Source organism: Oryza glaberrima, chromosome 1 (genome assembly GCF_000147395.1).
Source record: "Oryza glaberrima chromosome 1, OglaRS2, whole genome shotgun sequence".
In the NCBI taxonomy this organism is placed as follows: Eukaryota; Viridiplantae; Streptophyta; class Magnoliopsida; order Poales; family Poaceae; genus Oryza; species Oryza glaberrima.
The window spans coordinates 13,953,986-13,975,373 of NC_068326.1; the positions used below are offsets into that span (position 1 = coordinate 13,953,986).

Genomic DNA, 21,388 nt, shown 5'->3' on the forward strand with positions numbered 1-21,388 from the left:
CACAAATACAATATTTGGGATAACCTATCTAGCTGTCGTCGTCTTGGCGGCTAGATAACCAACTCGTAGTCGACGACAGGGCAGTCTTCCTCCTCGAATATGAACTTGTCGAGATCAGAGATGGCGCTAGATCCCTCTTACCGGCCTCCATAGGCACCGGATGAGGTATGGCTAGGCTAATCTCTGATATCGAGATCTGACGGCGTATTGGCTTATGTGTATGTTGTGTCTTGTGGCTTTGTGGCGTGTCCCCTCTCCTCCTAGGGGGGCTTGTATTTATATCCATAGTTGCCCCCTTGTCCAAGTAAGACTAGGGAGATAAATATGGATACAATATGAGTAGTCCTTGTCGTTTCCATATAGAACTCTATTTATCCTTCCTTATCCAGAACTCCTTCTATATACGAGGTTTGTTTCCGTATAAGACATGGTATGTGGTGGGCCCTGCCGAGTTTAGTCAACTACTATTAGGTATGTGGTATTCATAACCCTGACAGCCAGTGAAAAATCCATTTTTGCTTGCGGTTGCGTAGGAAGTACGCTTGCAAAAATAACCCTATTTTTGCCGGCGGACCTCTTAAGCGACCGCTAGTGTAAAGAAGAATCCGCCATATTAAAAGGCACTGCCCATTGATGACTCCTGAAATCTCCAGTCCCCACCTCACTTCTTCTCCCCACCCTGCCCCCACGCTATCTCTTCTTCTCCCTTAATCACCGCCATTCTCTTCAGCCCTCTCTCCGGTACCATTGTCATCGCCTCCCTCCACGACCAAGTTGTCGTCATTGAGGACCACCGCCGCATCGGCCAACGGCGAGCCCGAGGCCATCGGCTGAATCTAGTGACCCCGGGCTCTCCGCTGGTCGATCTAACTGGCCGGAGACGGTGGACGGCTCGAAGATGAGCTGGAGCGGGAAGACGACCGGCGGTAGGACTCAAGACCTCTAGATCAGACAACGGCGGTGCTCGGGACCGCCAGATCTAGGGGGCTCCTCCTCCGCCCACCGCTGTCTCCCCTCCTTCGGCCGGATATGGGAGGGAGGGGAGGAGAGCGCCGTTGGCTGCTGTGCCGTCCTCCGCGCCACCGGCTGCTGTGCCATCCTCCGCGTTGCCAGCTCTTCTCCTGGTCACCGCGCGCCTCCGTGCCACCGGTTGTTGTGGCCACCACCTCTGCCTTCCGTGCCGCCGGCTGGATCTAGGAGGGAGGGGTAAGGGAGTAAAGGGGGAGGGGTCGAGGGGAGGGGAAGGGAGGAAGGTGAGGGAGTGAAGGGAGAGGTAGGGGAATGAGTGGATGGGTGAGGACTTAGTGGGTGAAGGAAGAGTGGGTAGGGCGTGGGTGGTGGATTTTTGCAAGCGGTGGACTTAAAGTCCTGCTTTCTTGAGCTATTTTTACAAACGGTGGTTTTATAATCCACCTAGAAAAATAAAATCGTAACGTTTGGAAAAATCATTTTTGTAGTGAAAGCAAATATAACATGTTCACCACACTAACTGATCTTCTTCCACCATAGGAGTTCCTTATGGTTAATAAATATATTTCTATTATTTAGCCATATTGTAACACAGGAACTCATATTTCTGTTCCAATAAAATCATGAAAATCCACACCGATTTTCATTAGAGTTCAGCTCGACACACGAACCTATGTTCATGCTTGCTTGATGCTCATATGGACAATGACATCCCAATCTCCAATTAGAGCTGATGGAGACCTAGCTCTTGGTTGCAGCCGGCCGTCACCTGCGTGCTTGCCGGAGTAGTCAACACATTCCTTTGTAGTACTGTACAAATATGACTCAAGAATAAATTTCCCCTTAATTTGCTTGGTGGGGGCTTGGTGGTTGGCATGGATGGGTTAATTATGAGAGAGCTCAGTGATAGTGCCATCTGCTATAATGCTTGGGATTGATTGGGCAGCTTGTCTCAAGGCCTCAAAGCAAGGGGATTTGATAGTACACAACAAATGCAGTTCCTTGGCTAGGAGGGTAGGGTGCGGTTGACCCTGCCTTCTACCTAATCTAAGTACCTATATGGACCTTCCCTACTTTCAGAGCCGTACAACATAATTATAGGCCCATGCCTAGATTCTAACTTTTTTCTTCAAACTTTTAACTTTTTCGTCACATCGAACTTTTCTACACATACAAACTTCCAATTTTTCCGTCATATCGTTCCAATTTCTTCGAACTTCTAATTTTAGTGTGGAACTAAACACAGCCCCACTGTTAAACACAAATAACACCCTATATTTGAAAATTCAAATGACCAAAACATTTTCTTTAATTACATTCCTGAAACATTTGTACTATGCATTACTAGTACATTAGGTATTCATGCTGAAATAGTAGAGTCCGGAAACACTTTGTTGGTATCTTCTTAATTTATATTCGAAAGTGTTATCCGCCTAATATCACTTGAAATGAATTCTTATACAATACTCTCCCTTGTTCCATAATTCTTGATATTTTGAATAATGACATGATCTCCAAAACATTTTCTATTACAATATATAAAAAAATAAAGAAATATTTAAAATTATTAAATTACTTGTAAAGTTAATCTATACATTGTGTTCTAGCATATTCAAATTAAATATAAAGTTATTGATAGTCAAAGTTTTAACTGTTGATCTCAGCATCATCCAAAATATCATGAATTATTGAATCGAAGGGAGTATACATATGGCTTCATAATTAATTTTCTCCAAAACATCATTTTCAAGGGTTATCATTGCCAATCCATAGGCTTTCATGTCATAGTAGTATGAATACTTGATTAAAATTCCGGGTCCCCCAAATTCCATTGTCCATTTGATCATGCTTACATTCGGGCATGGCTACTTCCTTGCAGGAAGAAGTACTGGTGAGCATTACTTCCACATCAGCGCTCAAATCTACTCCCTCTGTCCCAAAATAAACCAACATCATACCCGATGTGACATATGGCCATGTTCTTTTCTCCAACAAAAGTTGGATAAACTTTTAGATACTCATGGTACGTTTTTCAAACTGTTAAACAGTGTGTTTCGTGCGAAAATTTTCTAAAATATAAGATTAATCCATTTTTTAAGTTTGTAATAATTAAAACTCAATTAATCACACATTATTACCACCTCGTTTCGCGTGAAACACTTAATCTTTATCTTCATCTCTATCTTCAGGAGATTCAAACACCACTATACTCTAGTACGATGAATCTGGATACGTACGAGGTTGGTTTATTTTGAGATGGAGGGAATAGTCGTTGTCCAAGCTGGATATGTAGAGAGACAAATTCCAGTGATTTAAGAATCGAATTTTCTTTGAATTATGAGACATGCTTGCTAGTGTAGTGGTATAGGTATATGGTTTTAATCCCATGATCGTGTACTCGTTCTTTCTTTTCCATTATTTGACACCAAGTTCTTTCTTATTGTCTACTGTTTATATGCTTAAATCCTTAAACACATATTTTTTTTGTACGCCACATTTTAGTATATGCATTGTGGTGCACGGCGAAGCTGGAATTATACCAACTATCATCATGGCTATTTTCTACTAACTATATCCGAGAATATAATAAATTTTAGGGGTGGACACAGTAATTAAAAAATAGTTAAAATTAAATAGGAAAAGGTTGTGATTGAATGAGAAGTGAAGGTAAGTGGAAACAAAATTAAATGGTAGAAGATTATGATTAGTTCTGAAGAGAATGTTGACGAAGAAGTTGATATATTTTGATATCAATTCTAAAGCCTAAAACTTGTTATGTTTTGAAATAGAAGAGACCCTTATCTGGAGTGTTGTTGAGGCTCATGGAGATTGAGGCTTTGGCATGTAGGGAGGTCTTTTGCTTGCTATGGACTGGATATGCCAGCGCTCGATTCTTCAGTTAGATTGTCAATAATGGTAAACTCCCTAGTCCCTAGCATCAACTTATACATATTACTACAAAATCACTCCAGAATTTGCTTCATTATTGAGGGAAAAGTAAACTGCTACGTCCCCAAATTCATTTTCGAAAGGTTAAAAGGGAGCACATTGTGTTGCCCATTAGTTAGCTAAAACATTTTGTCGTTTGGCGGAACAAATTAAGGGCTGGTTCAGTTTGCTACCATTTTCAACCTTATCAAGTTTTGGCAAAGTTACCAAAAAATGGCTACATTTAGTTTGTTGCCAAAATTTAGTAAGCACATATAAAATCTTGCCAAAATTTGGCAACCTTGCCAAAATTTTGACAACCTTACTAAAATTTGGTAATGCCAAAACTTGGTAAGGTTGAAAATGTTAGCAAAGTGAACAGGCCCTAAGTTCTCTTAATGTTTTTTTTATTTTGAAAAGAAAAAGAAGGCGAGAAGATTGCTTTGATATAGCAGAAATTCCCCTGGATGTTAAGCAGTTATTGCTTAAGATTGTAATATTGTTGATTATCACATCAGCTCATTCTCCTTAATTAGAAAAAGCTTGGAAGCATAACAAACTATATAAATCCTCGCCATTACGTTATCCTATTTCTATACGTCTGCCGCTCAATTGACCAAGTGGAGAAACTATCACTTTCTTGACTATATACTGTCGGAGGCTCTGCATAAATCAAACTGAGCCATTGGTTGGCCTAACGCTGATTACAAATCGTACAATTTATTTACAACTATAATTAATATATTGTGTATAAAACTTGTGTCCTTAGCGATTTAAAAATCAATGTAAAAAATAAATTACGATGAAAAAACTCAAAAATCACCTTCAAAATTAAGTTTAAAAATTTAAATTTTAGCGTCAACCTACTAGTGAAAAAACAAACGATGTGAGTGAGACGTGAGTATAAGCCACGTGCACTCATTTAAGCGCGGGCTTACCACTGTACACTTTCAGCCAACGTTTGTTATAGAGAAAATTCGATCCATAGTGTAGAAATAACCCGGTAAAAAAAAAGCATTTTTTCCTCTATGACCATAAGCACATGCTGCTGATTTTTCTTTGATATGTACCACTTCCATCGCATTCTAAGTAAAGCGATATTAGTTTGGAGCAGATAAATTTATCCTTTGACTAATTTACCCTTTGTTTTCCTTTGACTAATTTACCCTTTGTTTTCCACGTACATGAATAGGTCGCCTCTTCGTTCTTTCCCGTTCCACATCTCGCATTCACTTCCCTAAACCCTAGCACTCGTTCACGACGTGCCTTTGTTGGCCATGGTGGCTCCGGCTAGTTCATCGGTGCACACCTCATCCGTTAAGGTCGATCTCTATCATACACCGGCCCGGGCGTCGTCAAAAATTCATTGCACCTCGCAACCCCGCGCGTGATCGAACAACCCACAAGCAGCCACTGTCGTCGCCCTACCATGCCTCACAAGTAGTCACCATTGTTGCCCTTTTCCGTGGTGTGTGACTTGTGCCTCGGAAGCAGTGATGATGCTCTGTCTCATTGCCTGATCTTCTGGTGAGGGGATAACTCTTGCTTTGATCGAGTGCGACGTTTATGATGTGGCTACCAACTAGAACAAGTCCAGGACGCCGTGCAATTACTACACCACAAACGATGTCGTACCAACCGTGACGCGCGGTTGATGATCCCTGCAATGCAAACGAGAGAACACTGCAAGAACAAGATAAGATGCAATCTAAATATTGCAAATAGCTGATAAAGCACAAAGGAAAAGTTGCGATTGAAGTAGTAGATCTAATCGACCCAGCAAATCAACACACCAACTATTGGGGCTCTGAATCTATAGTCATCGACTAATCGAGTGAGGACTAGAGACAAGGTGAATGGCACTTGGTAAAATTCAACTAAACAAAACCCAATTGTTCTAGAGGATGTACATAGACATTTATAGAGCAAAATAGATCTAGGGTTAAGTGAAAATTCGTGGAGGCAGAGGGAGACACTTCCGAGATAGGCCTAGTGTTAACGACCAAATTTGGTAATCCAAGGATCGGATGTGAAGGAGGAATCGAGACAGAGTTCGAGATAGAGATTGTCCCGGAAACAGAGTGAGGATCGGCTGAAGTCCGAATCGGCTACGACTAAGATTGGCAGAGTTCGAGTCGGATAGGGTTAGCCGATTGAGCCGGATTCGACAATATGACATGGCATATGTTGTCGGGTTAGGTTGACGTGCTTCATGATGATTGCCATGCGTGGATAGAGTCCTGAGAAGACAATTATATCTATTAATTAGGATATTTTATGTAATTTCCTTAGAGATATGTTTGGGTAAAAGTCTGCCGCAAAGACTTCTGATATCTTAGAGTTTGTTAGAGATAAGAGTCGTATCCGATATGGACATATTTTGTAATTCTCGGGTATAAATAGACCCGAACCCCATGTAATCAAAGGAACACACGTTCAATACAATCTCGGCGCATCGCCACCCTTTTTACTTTCGTTTTGTTTTGATGAGTTCTTGCTTTCGGGTTGAGCTACATCGGTTTTGATCTTCAACAAGAGGTAAAACTTGTTATGACGGCTTGCGTTCTCGGGATTAGTGCTTCCATCTTCATGACACTCTAATCTTGTTTATGTAATTTGTTGAGTTATCATATATCTTATATAATCTCCGGCAATATCGCTATCTAACCTACAATTAATCGGCTAACATTTGTTACTAGAAGGCAACCGATTAGGTTAAATACCAATGTTGACTTAGATTATATAGGATATCTACCACTCTATGACACATCCAACGGCTTGATTGTCTAGATATTGCCCTTCTTTTTCATACTTATAGTTACATCAGTTGAGTTTGATCTTATGAGTCGTGATTAGAATATCAATCTCTAGCCTGTCTTTGGTTGCCGATTAGGGTAGTATCGGGGTTTCAGCTGATCTTACCTGATTTAACTATATTTATCTTATATGCTCGATTGACACGTTAAATCTGCCCTTTATATCAAGATCTTGTTGCATCTAAGTATATTAAGCTTTTTGTTTGGTATATTCTACTTGCTTTAATATCTTAATATAGAGTGGTATCGGAGTATTAGCCGATACATGCTAGATCTATCTGATCGGCTATGCTATGAACACATATAGTCTCATTATTAGTATATATTTAGATCTAAGTGATTTATACTGTCTCGGTATGGCGACCTATCTATCCCAATCACTTGATTTAAGTACATATCGATATAAGGATTATATGTTGTTAATATCTACAGCCGATCGAGTAGATTTAGTTCTTTCTTACTTCTGAATGATTGCCGATCGATGCAAATATGACATCGGCTTAAAGATAAATGATATGTCATCGGCAATTAGCCGATCGGCTATCGTTTATGGATTTAACCGCAGTTTCTTTGTCTTTGTTCTTGTTGATTGTAGGATCAAATCAACTGGCACGCTCATACACCTAAAGGCAAGCTTTTGGACCTGCACTGGAGTTAAGCAGATATCTCAGGCCTCGTGTTTTCACATCAACACCTAGTCTATTACAAGGCCCTAAGACCCAAGTTCTGTTTCAACAACAACATTATCTTGTTTTGACAATTTCCATTGACTCTGAATGAATTTGGATATAAGACCTGATGCGTTTGAAAGGTAGCGAGATAAGCTTTCCACCAAGTCCAAGATCACTCAAATCGAAGTTGGCAGGAGCTAGATCCGTTTGAAGTCAGTGCTATCTCCAGAGACCGAACTGGATTCCAAAATTTATTAGACTTTAATATCTTGTAGTTCCTCCATTCATCCGATGTATTTTTTGACAATGTCTTATATTTCTCATGCTTGGTTGTATGCATATACTTGATGGTCACGTAAAGCAACCATCGTTATTGCTCTTTCTTTCGGAGCACGACCTCTATTTGTCGCCAACGCCAGCTAGTCCCCACTTGGTCACTGCACCCACACCCTCTAACTCTCGCCATCCATCGGGATTGAGCTGAGCCAAATAGGCGAGTACTTCAAGTTCATGTTTGGTAAAAAAGAAGAGCAAAAATTGTTATTTCACGCCTCATAATTATGGCTAAACAATCGACATGAGTGGTACAGACACTACTTAGAAAAAAGGTATTTGCAGGCGGGCCAAAAATGTCTTCCCGGGCGGGCTAGCGTTCCGCGTATACCTAAACGACTGTAAAAATCCATAATTTTTACCGGCTGACCAAAGCACCGCGTGTGAAAATCGTTTTTGTAGGCGGCGGTTGAGATCTTTCCAGGCGCTACAGTAGCCCCGCCTGCGAAAATATTCACAGCACCAAAAAAAAATTTCCTGTCAGCCCGATTGTGCCCGATTGCCCGTTTACCCGTGGGTAAAAACTCTATTAGGGTTGGGTATGTTTCTACTTTTATACCCATGGGTATCTAGCTGGGTCAACCATTGTGCCCGATGGGTAAATGGGCACGGGCATGGGTAGTCACTACCCATGCCCGCTTCGCCCATTTACCCGTCATTGCTAGTTGCTGGCAGCCGGCAGCGAGGAGGGGAGCCAGCGGTGGATCCGGCGCCCGAGGAGGCGAGGAGGGGAGCCGGCGGCGGATCCGGTGCCCGAGGAGGGGAGCCGCCGGTGTCGCCGCTAGCTCGTCGGAGCCGCCGCCGCCGCTCGAAGGCGACGAGGAGTGGAGCGGCCACCATGGCCGCCCTACGCTGCCACTCCTACTCGGCGCCGACGCCGGCCGCTGCTCACCCGCGCGTGAGAGAGAGAGAGGAGAGGGAGAGTGAGGAGATGGGGAAATGAGTGGTGGGGAGGGGTGGATGAGAAGATAAGGATGAGGTGTAGGAGAGATAAGATGAATATTTTTTTAGATGTTTTTGTAGGCGGACTATATAAGTATCCTCCTGGAAAAATCATATTTTTTCAGGCGAAGTGGTTCGCCTGAAAAAAATGATTAAATTGATTTTTCAGGTGGATGACGAAAATCCACCCGATTAATATTTTTTAGGCGGACATTTGACTCTGAGGGTCATATCCGCTTGAAAAAATAAAAAGCCAATGTTGCTAAACATCGTTTTTCTAGTAGTGAGATCGAAGAAAAAAAATAGTGGCATGCGCTTCTTGCTAAAAGAGATGAATTTGTGTGCTGTTTTTTATATCGGTTTTTTTTTACTGTGCTACAGATCTAATTCTCTCTTTTACCATAGATGTGGTAACCGGTAAATACGAGCATGAAAAGATACTCCTTCCTTCCTCCTCCACGCCACGTTACCACCAGCAGTCCAGCGTGCCTCGCCGTGCCTTACGGTGCACCACCAAATCCCACCTGTCCAACCAAGGACCAACCAACCCCGCGGACGGACCGACCCAGCCAACACAGGCAGCAACAGCGGTGCCGGACCGGATACGCCTCTCTGGCTCTCTCTACCTTTACGGCTCGGCTCGGGCATCGCGACGCGACGAGCCCCCAGAGCCAAACCGCAAGACGACTAAAAACCACCTTTACCCAATCCACCGTGGTCCTCGCTCCATGACCGGTGGGCCCCACCCACGCTAATAATTCCGCCCCCACCGAGCTGCTACGGCCTACGGTACAGTATGCGTCGCCAGCCAAGCTGTTGGGCCCCACCTGTCAGCCACCTCCCCCTCACCGCCACGTGATGACGAGGGGGCGGTGAGGTATTCAATGCTCATCCGCCTCCGCCGCAGCCGATTCATTGATTGCTTTGCTTCCCCCCCTTCTCGCTAGTCCGATTCCCTCGCCTCGCCTCACTCCCCCCTCGCCGCCGCCGCCCGCCGCCGACGGGTGCTGCTTGTAGGGTTGCAGTAGTAGGTGGGTTGGTAGAGTAGAGGGGAGGATATGGGGTGCGTCTTCGGGCGCCCGTCGTCGTCGCCACCGGCGGCGGCGAGGAAGGGGAGGAGGAAGAAGAGGTCGTCCCCGCTGCCGGCGCCCTCCACGGACTCTCCCGCGGCGGACCAGTCCCCGGGGAGGGGGAGGCCGCGCCGGAGGCTGGGGCGCAAGCCGGGGCCCAGGCAGGGGTGCGTCCCCGCGCCGGCCGCCGCCGAGCAGCTCGCCGCGGGGTGGCCGCCGTGGCTCGTCGCCGTCGCCGGGGAGGCCCTCCGCGGGTGGACGCCCCGCCGCGCCGACACCTTCGAGAAGCTCAACAAGGTATTATGCGGAAAGCACCCCCCCGAAATCCGCAAATTTCGATCCGCCACTTGTTACCTACCATACGGGTACTGATTTTGCCGTTTCGTGGTGGTGGCCTTCCCTGTCCGGCAATTGACTCGTAGATAGGGTCGGGCACCTATAGCAACGTGTACCGCGCGAGGGACACCGTCTCCGGCCGCATCGTGGCGCTGAAGAAGGTCCGGTTCGACAATCTCGAGCCCGAGAGCGTCAAGTTCATGGCCAGGGAGATCCTGATCCTGAGGAAACTCGACCATCCCAATGTTATCAAGCTGGAGGGGTTGGTCACGTCGAGGATGTCATGCAGCCTGTACCTGGTGTTCGAGTATATGGAGCATGACCTTGCTGGCCTGGCAGCGAGCCCGGACGTCAAGTTTACTCTGCCGCAGGTGTTTAAGGATCCCGTGCTATCTCGTTTTATAGGCGAATACTTGCTGGGAATATGTTAAATTTGATGATGATGTACTTCTCGCAGATAAAATGCTATGTGCAGCAGCTATTGTCAGGGCTTGAGCATTGCCACAATAATAATGTATTGCATCGGGATATCAAGGGATCTAACTTATTGTTGGATAACAATGGGATTCTTAAGATCGCCGACTTTGGCCTGGCAACATTCTTTGACCCACGACATAAACGACCAATGACGAGCCGCGTGGTCACGTTGTGGTACCGACCACCTGAATTGTTGTTGGGGGCGACAGACTATGGTGTTGGTGTGGATTTGTGGAGTGCCGGGTGCATTCTGGCAGAGCTCTTGCATGGGAAGCCCATCATGCCTGGGCGTACTGAGGTGAGTCATAGGACAATTTCTGACTCTTCATTATATGCTATTCCTTTGGTAATCCTGGGGACCATACTTGTTCTATCAATCCAATATCGAAATCTCATTTGGTACCAAAAGTCAACTTGTACTATTTATATAAAAAAAACTCCATGGTGGCTGTTGTGTATTGAAAATGTTGACTTTTTATACTAGGTTTGCTCCAATGGATTGTAGTATCTCTAGGTTGATTAATCTTCTACTTTGTTCTTTTTTTAATGTTTTGGTGATAGTGATTGATGGCCACGCCATTGTCATTTATTGAAGGGGTTGAATGATATGCTGACTTCGTTGTATATGTCATGACTATTATTTTTGTATAGGGTACTGCCATCAGTGGTTAACTGGTTACCCACATGGCTTCAGTTGAAGCTTCCTTGAAAAGCATACATGTCTTTTGGAATTAAAATATGTTGTCCATGCCATTATTCCTGTTATTTAAAATTCGTCAGTATAGTACTCTTAACTGTCATTAATACATGTTGTTTTGGTCTTTTGGACCTCAATGCAGACCTCCAAACACTTATCTGCCACTTAATTTTTATTGCAATTAATTTATTAAACACGAAAAAAAATCCTTTATTATGGAAGTAGTTTTCGTAGGCAACTCTGCACGTATGATTTTTCATGTATTCAATGTACACATATGTTGAAAGTTTGGCTGCATGGATATCCAAAACAGCATATGTTTGTGAACTGAGGTAGTAGATGTTCTTAGTCACATAAGTATCACTTTCTCCATTTCCAATTTTTTTCTTGAAAACGCAAGAGAACTTCATTTTGTTAAGAAGAGAGAAATATTTAGGAGTACAAAGGAAGGGTCAAGGAACACCTCCCACCAAGAACACGTCCCAACAAGCCTCGCACATAAGTGAGGCCCAACCAACAAACCCACTGAGACTAACTCACTGCCGGGGTAAGCAACTTACAAAGAAACTCATGGAGCTCATGGGCTCCCACTAAACACCAACCCTAATTAGCCACAGCTTGCAACACCACCACCACATTAGGATTAGTCCATTGGAAACACAATTGTTTCAGTGTTTCCAAATCTCCCAAGTTACTAAATAATCAAAGAATTCAATCCCTTCCGTGGCTCTTTGGGAACACCCTTAACAACTTTGCTCCACCAACCTGAAAAACGTGTTGTAGAGGACTGAGGTGCAGCTGAAACCAAACCCAATTTCATGAAGGTTAAAGTCCATACTTGTCGGGAGTAAACACAAGACAAATATAAGCTGCCACTTTTTTTTTGACGGAAAACAGCAGGAGAGGCTCCTACTGCGATATATTAATATATAAATATATAGTTTACAATAGTTACAAATAAATACAGGAGAAAATTAAAGAAAGTTGTCAATCCATGATTGCCATAGAGGTTTGTCGGTTTCCTTTGCTCTGTGCATATGCAGGGCAAACTCCTGTTGGAAATCAGATAAGCTGCCACTTTGATTAGTATCTCTGTTTTATTGGTGGTTACATTATGTATAACAGTTTACATCTTATAAAATCATACTGCTATGTAAGTAACAAGTGGTCGATGTACCAATTTATATATAATTGGTGGATGGTTTTCCTTTTCTCGAGAGCATTTCAGGCATCGCCATATATTAGTAAATTTGGAATTCTGCAAATGTAAAACATAATCATCTTGTTCTGGTTCTGTGAAAAGAGAAGTCCTGTATTTCAGATCGACGCTGCCACTGGCAATATAGAGTGATTAGCTGAACCTTATTTAGCAGTGATTCATAAGCTGATTGGTTCTGCTTATAGCTCATAAAATGCAAAAGCCAATTTATAAGGCCTTTCAAAACTTTCAAACATATAGGCTATGTATAACTTGTCCTGCCATGATATTTTCACTGGAAGGTACACATAGGCTTATTAAATATGTCCAGAAAATGAAATGATCGCTAAGCTAAATATTTAGGCATGGTCTATGATTAAAACTCCTATACTACCACAAACCACTCAATCTGAGCAAAACTCTGTGCTGTTTGCCAGCAATATATGCTATTAATGGGATAGACAAACCTGAATTTAATCATTTGAAGTTTCTTTAAGATAACATGAATATGGACCTGCTTGATGAGGATTATTTGGAATTCGTACATTTGTTAACTTCTTATATATCTTTTTGATCGTGACACAACGAGTAGGATTTTGTTTCATCAGGTGATCAAACCACCATAAATATTCAGTTCTTCTAATCTATCTGGTTGAATCCATGCATCTAGGGTGAACTCGTGATGTTCATTAATTTATTGTTTTTATCTTGTGTTGCTATATATGCTTTAGTTGCTTACATAAAATTGATTGCCATTTTCTAATTTTAATATGTGCAATATGAACTGATCAGGTAGAACAGTTGCACAAGATTTTCAAGCTATGTGGCTCCCCCTCAGAGGAGTATTGGAAAAAGTCCAAGCTGCCACATGCTACAATATTCAAACCTCAGCAGCCCTATAAGCGTTGTATCAGAGAAGCATTTAAAGATTTTCCTCCGTCTTCCTTGCCATTGGTTGAAACTCTGCTTGCAATTGATCCAGCTGAGCGCCAAACTGCTACATCTGCCTTGCAAAGTGAAGTATGTCCATATCTTTTCCTCCTTAGCATTGTAACAGAGAATGTTAGTGTGAAGTAACATAATTGACCTGTGATTTATGTGGTCCTTTGATACATATCACCTCTATGTGGAATCACTTCTATACTCTTGAGAACAGAAGAGAAAAAAATCCTGCAGTATGAGCAAGTGTTCAAGAATCTTTTTAAACAACAACCCATCTTTGTTATTGTTTCAGTCTTTCAGAAGCTTTTATAGATACTAAACTGCTGGTTTGACAATGTGGCATCTTTAGATTAATCTAGTTCCTTTTCTCCTAATAATCTGAGCATAGATATCCTACATGAGTAGTGCTATGACATAAAATGCAAGGAGCAACACCAATAAAATGACGTTTTGCACACTCAAATACCAAGAAATGGATGGTATTCAGATGTGTAATGTACTGTAACTATAAATGGAAAAGATCTGCTATGTTTTTAAATCTTTAGATTTGGTTTGTACCAAGGACCTCATCTTTATGAAGGTCTAAATGGCTACTTTGACTTCCAGTATAGGTTCCAAAAGGTTTTCTGTTTTAGAATTGTTGATTTAATATCTGCATTTCATGCACATGTGATATCTGGAGATCTATGCCCACTTATTAGCACCATTGCAATTTTCTAGACCACATGATTTAATGGGTTACATTATGTTTTCTGCTTCAATATTTAGTGCTGCGCTTGGTATGACTCTCCCTAATGTTCAGTACATAGGAAATCTCTTATTTATTTAATTAATAATATAGCTCCACCCTTGGTATACAGTCCCATATGTCTTTCAGTGTTTTTTTTTTTATTTTGACAAGAGCTATCAGGCTATCACTATGTAGTAAGGTTTTATGCTGTGAGTATTGCAGTTCTTTGCAACTGAGCCTTATGCATGTGATCCATCAAGCTTGCCGACATATCCACCAAGTAAGGAGATGGATGCTAAGATGAGAGATGAGGAAGCTAGAAGGTTTGTTGGGCTTACACATAATTATATAAATCATGTTATGATCCTTTTACATTTGTTTTGCATTGATTATCAACTTGGGCCATCTAGACTAAGTAATGAATGGTTCACTGTGCATTTGAACTCCACTTTAGTTTTTGCATCTCTTTCTCTCTAAACTAAGGCTGTGTTCGGGAGTGAGGGTTGGGAACCCTCACTCCCTGGCACGCAAAACGGAGCAGCGTTTAACACGTGATTAATTAAGTATTAGCTATTTTTTTTTCAAAAATGGATCAATATGATTTTTTAAGCAACTTTCGTATAGAAACTTTTTGCAAAAAAATACCGTTTAGTAGTTTGAAAAGCGTGCACGCAGAAAACGAGGCTGAGGGGTTGGGAACTTCCTATACCGAACGCAGCCTAAGTAATGATGAATCGTTCTGTAGTTCTTTTATTGAAAAAAAGGAGGAGTGTTTAAGTCAGAGTGTTTTAAAGGCAAACTAATACTATATTGATATTCTCTACTGCCATTCTTTATTTGGGACTACGTTCAGGGACAGTAATCTTCTTTTGCTAAGAATGCTAGCTAGAAAGTTTGGAATTCTTTCGCTACATCCATTGGCATGTGTCCAACTGTCCATCCATTCTACCTCACGGGCACATGCAATATGTAGCTGATTTTCTCACTTTTCTAAAGCCCACTTTGGATGGGCCAAAGCCCAACCCATCCAAATGAGCCCGAACTGTCTTTCACTAATCTGTCTAATTGTTTCTACTGTATCATACATGGTGTCATATGCCTTTGCTGTATACTCTTATTCCAGGCTACGAGCAGCTGCAAAGGCCAAAGGAGAGGGGGTAAAAAGGACTCGAACGCGGGATCGATCTCAAAGGGCAGGACCAGCTCCAGAGGCTAATGCAGAGCTTCAAGCAAACCTAGATGTAAGCCAGCTATTTATATTTGAAGATTTCCTGTTTAATTTGCTGCCTTATCCACTGTAGATTTGTTACACATACACCAACTGGGTTGGCTACGAGTGATATTTAGTACTAATGATATATCCCAAACCATTTGTATTTCTTTGGGAAGAAATATAAGTCCAATTAAAACAATCATTATTTTTCTGATGGTAATGTGTGCTAACGTGGTATCATGTGATAAACCTAATAATGTCAGTTAGTTTTCTGCAAAAACAACAATACCCACTGGTCAGATTTTGGATTTTGGAGTTCAGCTGGTTCAACGTACTAAGCTCCCAAACCCCTATTATTAAATTCAATTTATCAGCCTTTAAAAATTGCATCTAATTTATACTGCTTTAAATTTGAAAATTATATAAAAAGAACTAGAAAACCTGGTTGACTTTTTTGTGGAAACCTTGTTTCCCTCTGATTTTTGGGCCAGAATTGTAGCACCTCTGACATCAATAGAATCAGTCGCGCTCCATAATCCTCATTTATTACAAGGTCTTTCAATTTCAAGCATGTTTACAAAAGTCCTTTGTATACAAAATTCTTACACAATATTTCTGTGGGTGTGGAAATAAAAGTAGACTTCACTGTAGAACTATTAATTTGCGTCCATGGAATTGGTAGGGATTGCAGAAGATAATGCAGTAGAAGTAAACTAGCGTTGTTCTGTGTTCTCTCTGATCTCACTTCACTATCTTTAACCATTCAAGACAAACATGTACGTTGAACTTTTCAAATTTTCATTAACAGCAGAGGCGACGCATGATAACGCATGCCAATGCCAAGAGCAAAAGTGAGAAGTTCCCCCCACCTCATCAGGATGGAGCTATGGGTAACCCATTGGGATCCAGTCGTCATATGGAGCCTATGTATGAGCACCAGGATGCTTCCTTCAGCACAGTAGTCCCCATCCAGAAGGGGTCCTCACAAACATGGTCTGGACCATTGGTTGATCCAGCAGCTCTAGGGCAATCGAGGCGGAAGAAGCAAACTGCCCTAGATGCGAAGGCTGCAGCTTATTCAAAGCAGCTCCAGAAGGACAAGGGCGGAACAAGAGCACGATAAGAGGAACTCAATACAGTTTCTTTTACATGTTTTTCATCGAGTTTAAGGGGAAGTTTTTAGAATGGTCAGTCTGTAGATGAATTATTTCCTTCTGTTTTGTTCCTTTCGTGCGGAAAGAAAGCGGTAGTGCTTTAGTAGGAAGAAATTCATCCAGCTTATGTATATGTGGTAGTGTTTTCTGTTCATCTCAGGTGCTTCTGAACAAATTGGTGTCCGGAACCAAAGGTATTTGAGCTCAACGTGACAATTCGGTTGCCCTTGTGTATATATGGAGTATTCTTTCTTCTGTAAATAAACGGATGGTTCATGCATCTCAGTGGAATTACTGTCTTGTCTTTTTGGTGCATCGGACTGGTTCCGTATGTTGCGTGATATTGCTTATTTGAATGTCGCTGGTTAATATGATTTGGGAGGTGCGATTAGTACCATTGTTATTGATATTGAAGTCACTAGCCATCTTCATTTTTCGTATCTGTATTTTCTCACTCTTCATTTGGCCCATCAATTCCAATACAATCTCTTTTAAAAAGTTGCGTTTCAAATAATTTAAGATAGAACACTCCGATAACTTACATGTGAAACTTTTTGCCACGCTATTGACGTGGCAAAATAGCGATGTTTCTTCGAGTTGGACAATTTTTTTTCGTCCGTTTTGACAATACCATGTGTACGAGCTGGATAATTTGATTTTGTGTCAAACCATCAAGTGAAAGAATTGTCTAATTAAAACATGTGTTACACAGTCCGACTGTGCGTTGAACTATCCGGTGTTTGGTTAGACGAGAGTTGAGCGATGTGTTTGGTCTACTTCAAATCTTAAATCTTCTTTCGAGATAACTACGAATCGGACGTCTGATTTATGTGAAAAAAATCGTACACCCATCCTAAACGGTGCTACCCTCTCTTTCCATCCAGACTAAATCAACTTCTCAAATTCTTAGTTACCGGTTACCTTCCATTCAGAGCCACTATCAAAGTCTAATCCCCACACTACAATTTCTTGGCTAGGCCCCCATATTACCTTACTAGTCATATCAACATTGCTATGATCAATACTGACAAAATATTAGTCAGAACACATCTAACTCCTATGATTGGCAGTAATGCCCACGGGTTCGGGTATCCACGGATATCCGACCCGATGGGCATGGCCATGGGCACCTTTTTTTGGTCTGTGGGCACGCCTGATCAGATACCAGCGAACTTAGTGGGCGCAGATAGGTTTTATATTTTGCCTACGGATAATCCATGCCCGACCCGAATATCGTTTAGCCCATATATATCCATCAGGCCTTCAATAGTTTAACCTCCCCCCTAATGGCCCAATAGCCCATTTATATGGGGCGATATATATTAACATCTCAAAGTCTCAAACCCTAGCCGACTGCTTAACCCTATCCTTCCTCACCACCATGGGTGGCGCCATCGCGCCACCTCTCTCTCTCTCTCTCTCTCTCTCTCTCTCTCTCTTGGGCTCTCGGTGGAGGCGCACGGAAGGGAGCGCGGGTGGCAGCTCACAAGCAGCGGCGCAAGGGAGGGAGGAAGCAGACGGAGGGACAACGGGCGACGACGCGGCAGTGCAAGGGAGAGAACATGCGGCCGCGCAAGAGAGGGAGTAGGTACAGGGACCACGAGCGGCGGCGCATAGGCAGCAGCACGCCGGTGCATGGGAAAGCAAGCCCGCCCACTACGTCCTCGGATCAGCAAGTGTAAGCCTATCCACTCTGTGTCTCCATCCTTGTAGCATGTCGATCTTATGCTAGATCTGAAATATTGGTGTTCTTAGTATGTGTATGCATATTTCTTACGGGGAACTAGCTCATCAACTGCTGGAGGTGCTATTGCTGTGACCTCTCCTACTCCTTCACCCTCTCCTTCCCTAGCACCAGTCACAACACCCAACACTAACTCTAAAGGTACTACTGTGATGGAGATAGATGATGCTGTTGCAGTAGGGAACAAAAGGAAAACTAAAATATGTTGTTTGGCAAGAATTTGGACAAGTATAGGTCGGAAATGTGTGGAAAGCTAAATGTAGTTGGTGGCAAAAATTGCTCTCTGGTGAGACAAAGAAATGGGACAACACACTTAAAAAATCACCTCAAAAGTTGTCAGTCTCGACAAGCTAGACAAGGCCTTAAACAATCCATCCTCACATTTACAAATAACTCAGCAGGTGATTCAGTTAGGCTGGAAACATATGTCTTTGATCAAAATCTTGTGAGGAAAAAACTTGCACTGATGATATGTCTTCATGAGTACCCACTTTCCATTGTTGATCATGCTGGATTTCACAAGTTCTGTGATGTATTGCAACCGTTGCTCAAGTTAATGTCAAGGAATACTATTAGGAAGGATATTTTGGGTATGTATGAGGTGTAAAGGCTTGCATTGATCAAGTATTTTCAACAATCGCATGTCCGAATTGCCATCACAACCGATATGTGGACAGCTGATCATCAAAAGAAGGGATATATGGCTGTCACGACACACTACATAGATGATGATTGGAAGCTAAAAAGTTTTCTTTTGAGGTAGCTAACTAATGATGTATTGAATCTTATTTTGTTGTATAGAGTAATTTACTAGTGACAAACTGATGACTGAGTCCATTTCTCTTTTGTAAGTTCATTTATGTGCCCGCCCCACATGCCGGTATTGCTATAAGTGAGGTACTTCATGAAGTTCTGTTGGAATATCACATTGAGAGGAAGTTATCAACTATCACACTTGACAATTGCTCCACCAATGACAATTTGATGGAGAAAATACAAGGAAAGTTGCCTCTTAACTTTCTTATGTTGGAAGGTTCTTTGCTTCATATGCGTTGTGCAACATATAGTTTAAACTTGATTGTTAAGGATGGCATGGCTGTTATGGAGCAAGGCATTGAAAGAATTCGTGCTAGTGTAGGGTTTTGGACAGCCACACCAAAAAGACATGAGAAAATTTGAAAAAAAAATGCATCTAACATGAACATTCCATATGTTAGAAGAATGGCTATTGATTGTAAAACTAGATAGAATTCCACTTACCTTATGCTTTCCGTTGCAGAAGAGTATGAACTTGTCTTTGAAACTCTTTCTAGATGTGACCCCTTGTTTGAAGATATGTGTCCTACTGCATTAGATTAGAAGTTTGCTAGAGAGCTTTGTGATATGTTAAAGATGTTTTATGATATAACAGTGCTACTATCTGGAAGAAATTATGTCACATCTAATCTTTTCTTTCTAAAAATCTGTGGCATTTATTTGGCTATTAGAAAATGGAAAGCTACTAAAGATCCCTTGGTAGAAAACATATCAGAGGAGATGAAGGCTAAGTTTTAAAGTATTGGTCAGATGTTTTGGATCCTAGATATAAGCTTTAGTTCTTGTATGCTCTTTACAAACCTATTTATGGTGAACATGAATACATGGCCATAGTTGGAAATGTTTCATCTTCCCATGTACACACAGAATTGGATTTGTACGGAAGAGCCAAACCTACCTCCTAGACAAGAATTGGACTATCAATTGGTGGAAATTTGCATGGATCAAGTATCCAACTATGCAAAAGATTGCAAGGGATATCATGACAATTCTAGTGACAACCGTGGCTTCAAAGTCAACATTTAGTACTAGTGGAAGGACGATTAGTCCACATCGTAGTAGACTTACACCAAAAATGGCAAAAGCACTTATGTGCATGCAAGGTTGGTCTAGAGTTGATATGCTAGGTAAGTAGTTTAGAATTTAAATGCACATGTTTTCCTTCCTTACATAGCACTAACTTTTGGATATTTTGTTCTAATAGGACCTACAGTGACCACTCTCAATGCTTTGATGACTGTCCTTGAAAATGAAGATGAATCGGTATTGCAATTTCTAGATGCTTTAATCTGAAATTTCTAGATGCATGTTAGATCCAAAATTTTCCTTGTCTTTTTAGGATAATTGTGAATCAACTGTGACTCAAGCTTGAGGTTAGCAAAGAGGTTGCTTGCTTGAGAACTGCAACAAGATGGCCAATTGATATTCACAAGCTTGATATATTGAATCACTTGAATGTAATGAATTATTTTTGTTTGGATCACTGTAATATGTATCTAATCTTTGAGTGTTTGTGAGTTGTGACTTGTGTTGATGCTAGAGCCTAGATGGCTGCCCTGGTTATGTTTTAAGTGTTGAACAGAGATATTGTTGGCTTTGTTGTGCAACTTATGGCTGCCCTAATTAAGTGATTATGTTGATGTCATGATGTGGATGTTTTTAAATGTTGAACAGAGAAATTCTGTGTGCATGTGGCTTTGTTGTGCAACTTTTGCATTTATACTTCTGTTTTTAAAAGCATGGGTCAGGTGATGAGGACACAACTAGCTCGGATATAACCATGACTGCCTTATGTATTAATCAAACAAAGGTGCATATGTTCTATTAGATTTACATGTTATATATTTGAACAAACGTTGCTACATAATGAGTTTTGTGTGTTTTTGTTTGCAGAGGTACTTACTTGGGCGAAGGAAAAGAGATCGAGCGTAACGAATGCATGGATGATCAAAGAAGTTGATTGGGGACCAAACCAAGACCTTCTCCAAGTCTACTTCTATCTCACAAGAGATGAAGTTCTACATGTTTTGGATTCGGATTTGAACCTCCTGACAGCACCAACTTCAAATGGACCTAGCCGCTGATCTAGAAGGAATTTCAGGGCCCATGAGTACTAGTTGGAAAGCTTATGAAGTCTACTCTTAGATGGTTTTGGTTCCATGTCAAAATTCCTACCGAGCTTCCGGGAATCTGCAAAACAAGCCACATATCTCATCCAGTCCGAATCTGATTTGGGTTTTGAGCCTTTTAATTGTGTCGTGGGCCCTAGGGCAACCCTAGGACGTACTTAATCATATTTATTTAGTAGCCATATCGTTTAGAGTGGGGTTTTGTATAGATTAATTTACCAAG

At 41.8% G+C, this 21,388-nt stretch overlaps 1 protein-coding gene across 2 annotated transcripts; it reads left to right on the forward strand.

Moving 5' to 3' along the window:
* The first annotated feature begins 9,569 nt into the window (after positions 1-9,569).
* LOC127779751 (probable serine/threonine-protein kinase At1g54610) lies at positions 9,570-16,791 on the forward strand. Of its 2 annotated transcripts, none has more exons than XM_052306658.1 (7): positions 9,570-10,026; positions 10,152-10,436; positions 10,523-10,840; positions 13,230-13,457; positions 14,332-14,432; positions 15,233-15,350; positions 16,134-16,791. In XM_052306658.1, exons 1-7 carry the CDS (start codon positions 9,718-9,720, stop codon positions 16,443-16,445), a joined length of 1,671 nt encoding a protein of 556 aa, XP_052162618.1. In that variant the 5' UTR covers positions 9,570-9,717; the 3' UTR covers positions 16,446-16,791. The 2 variants fall into 2 exon arrangements, with proteins under 2 accessions (XP_052162618.1, XP_052162609.1); XM_052306649.1 differs by having other exon boundaries at positions 9,573-10,026; positions 16,131-16,791.
* The last annotated feature ends 4,597 nt before the right edge of the window (positions 16,792-21,388 follow it).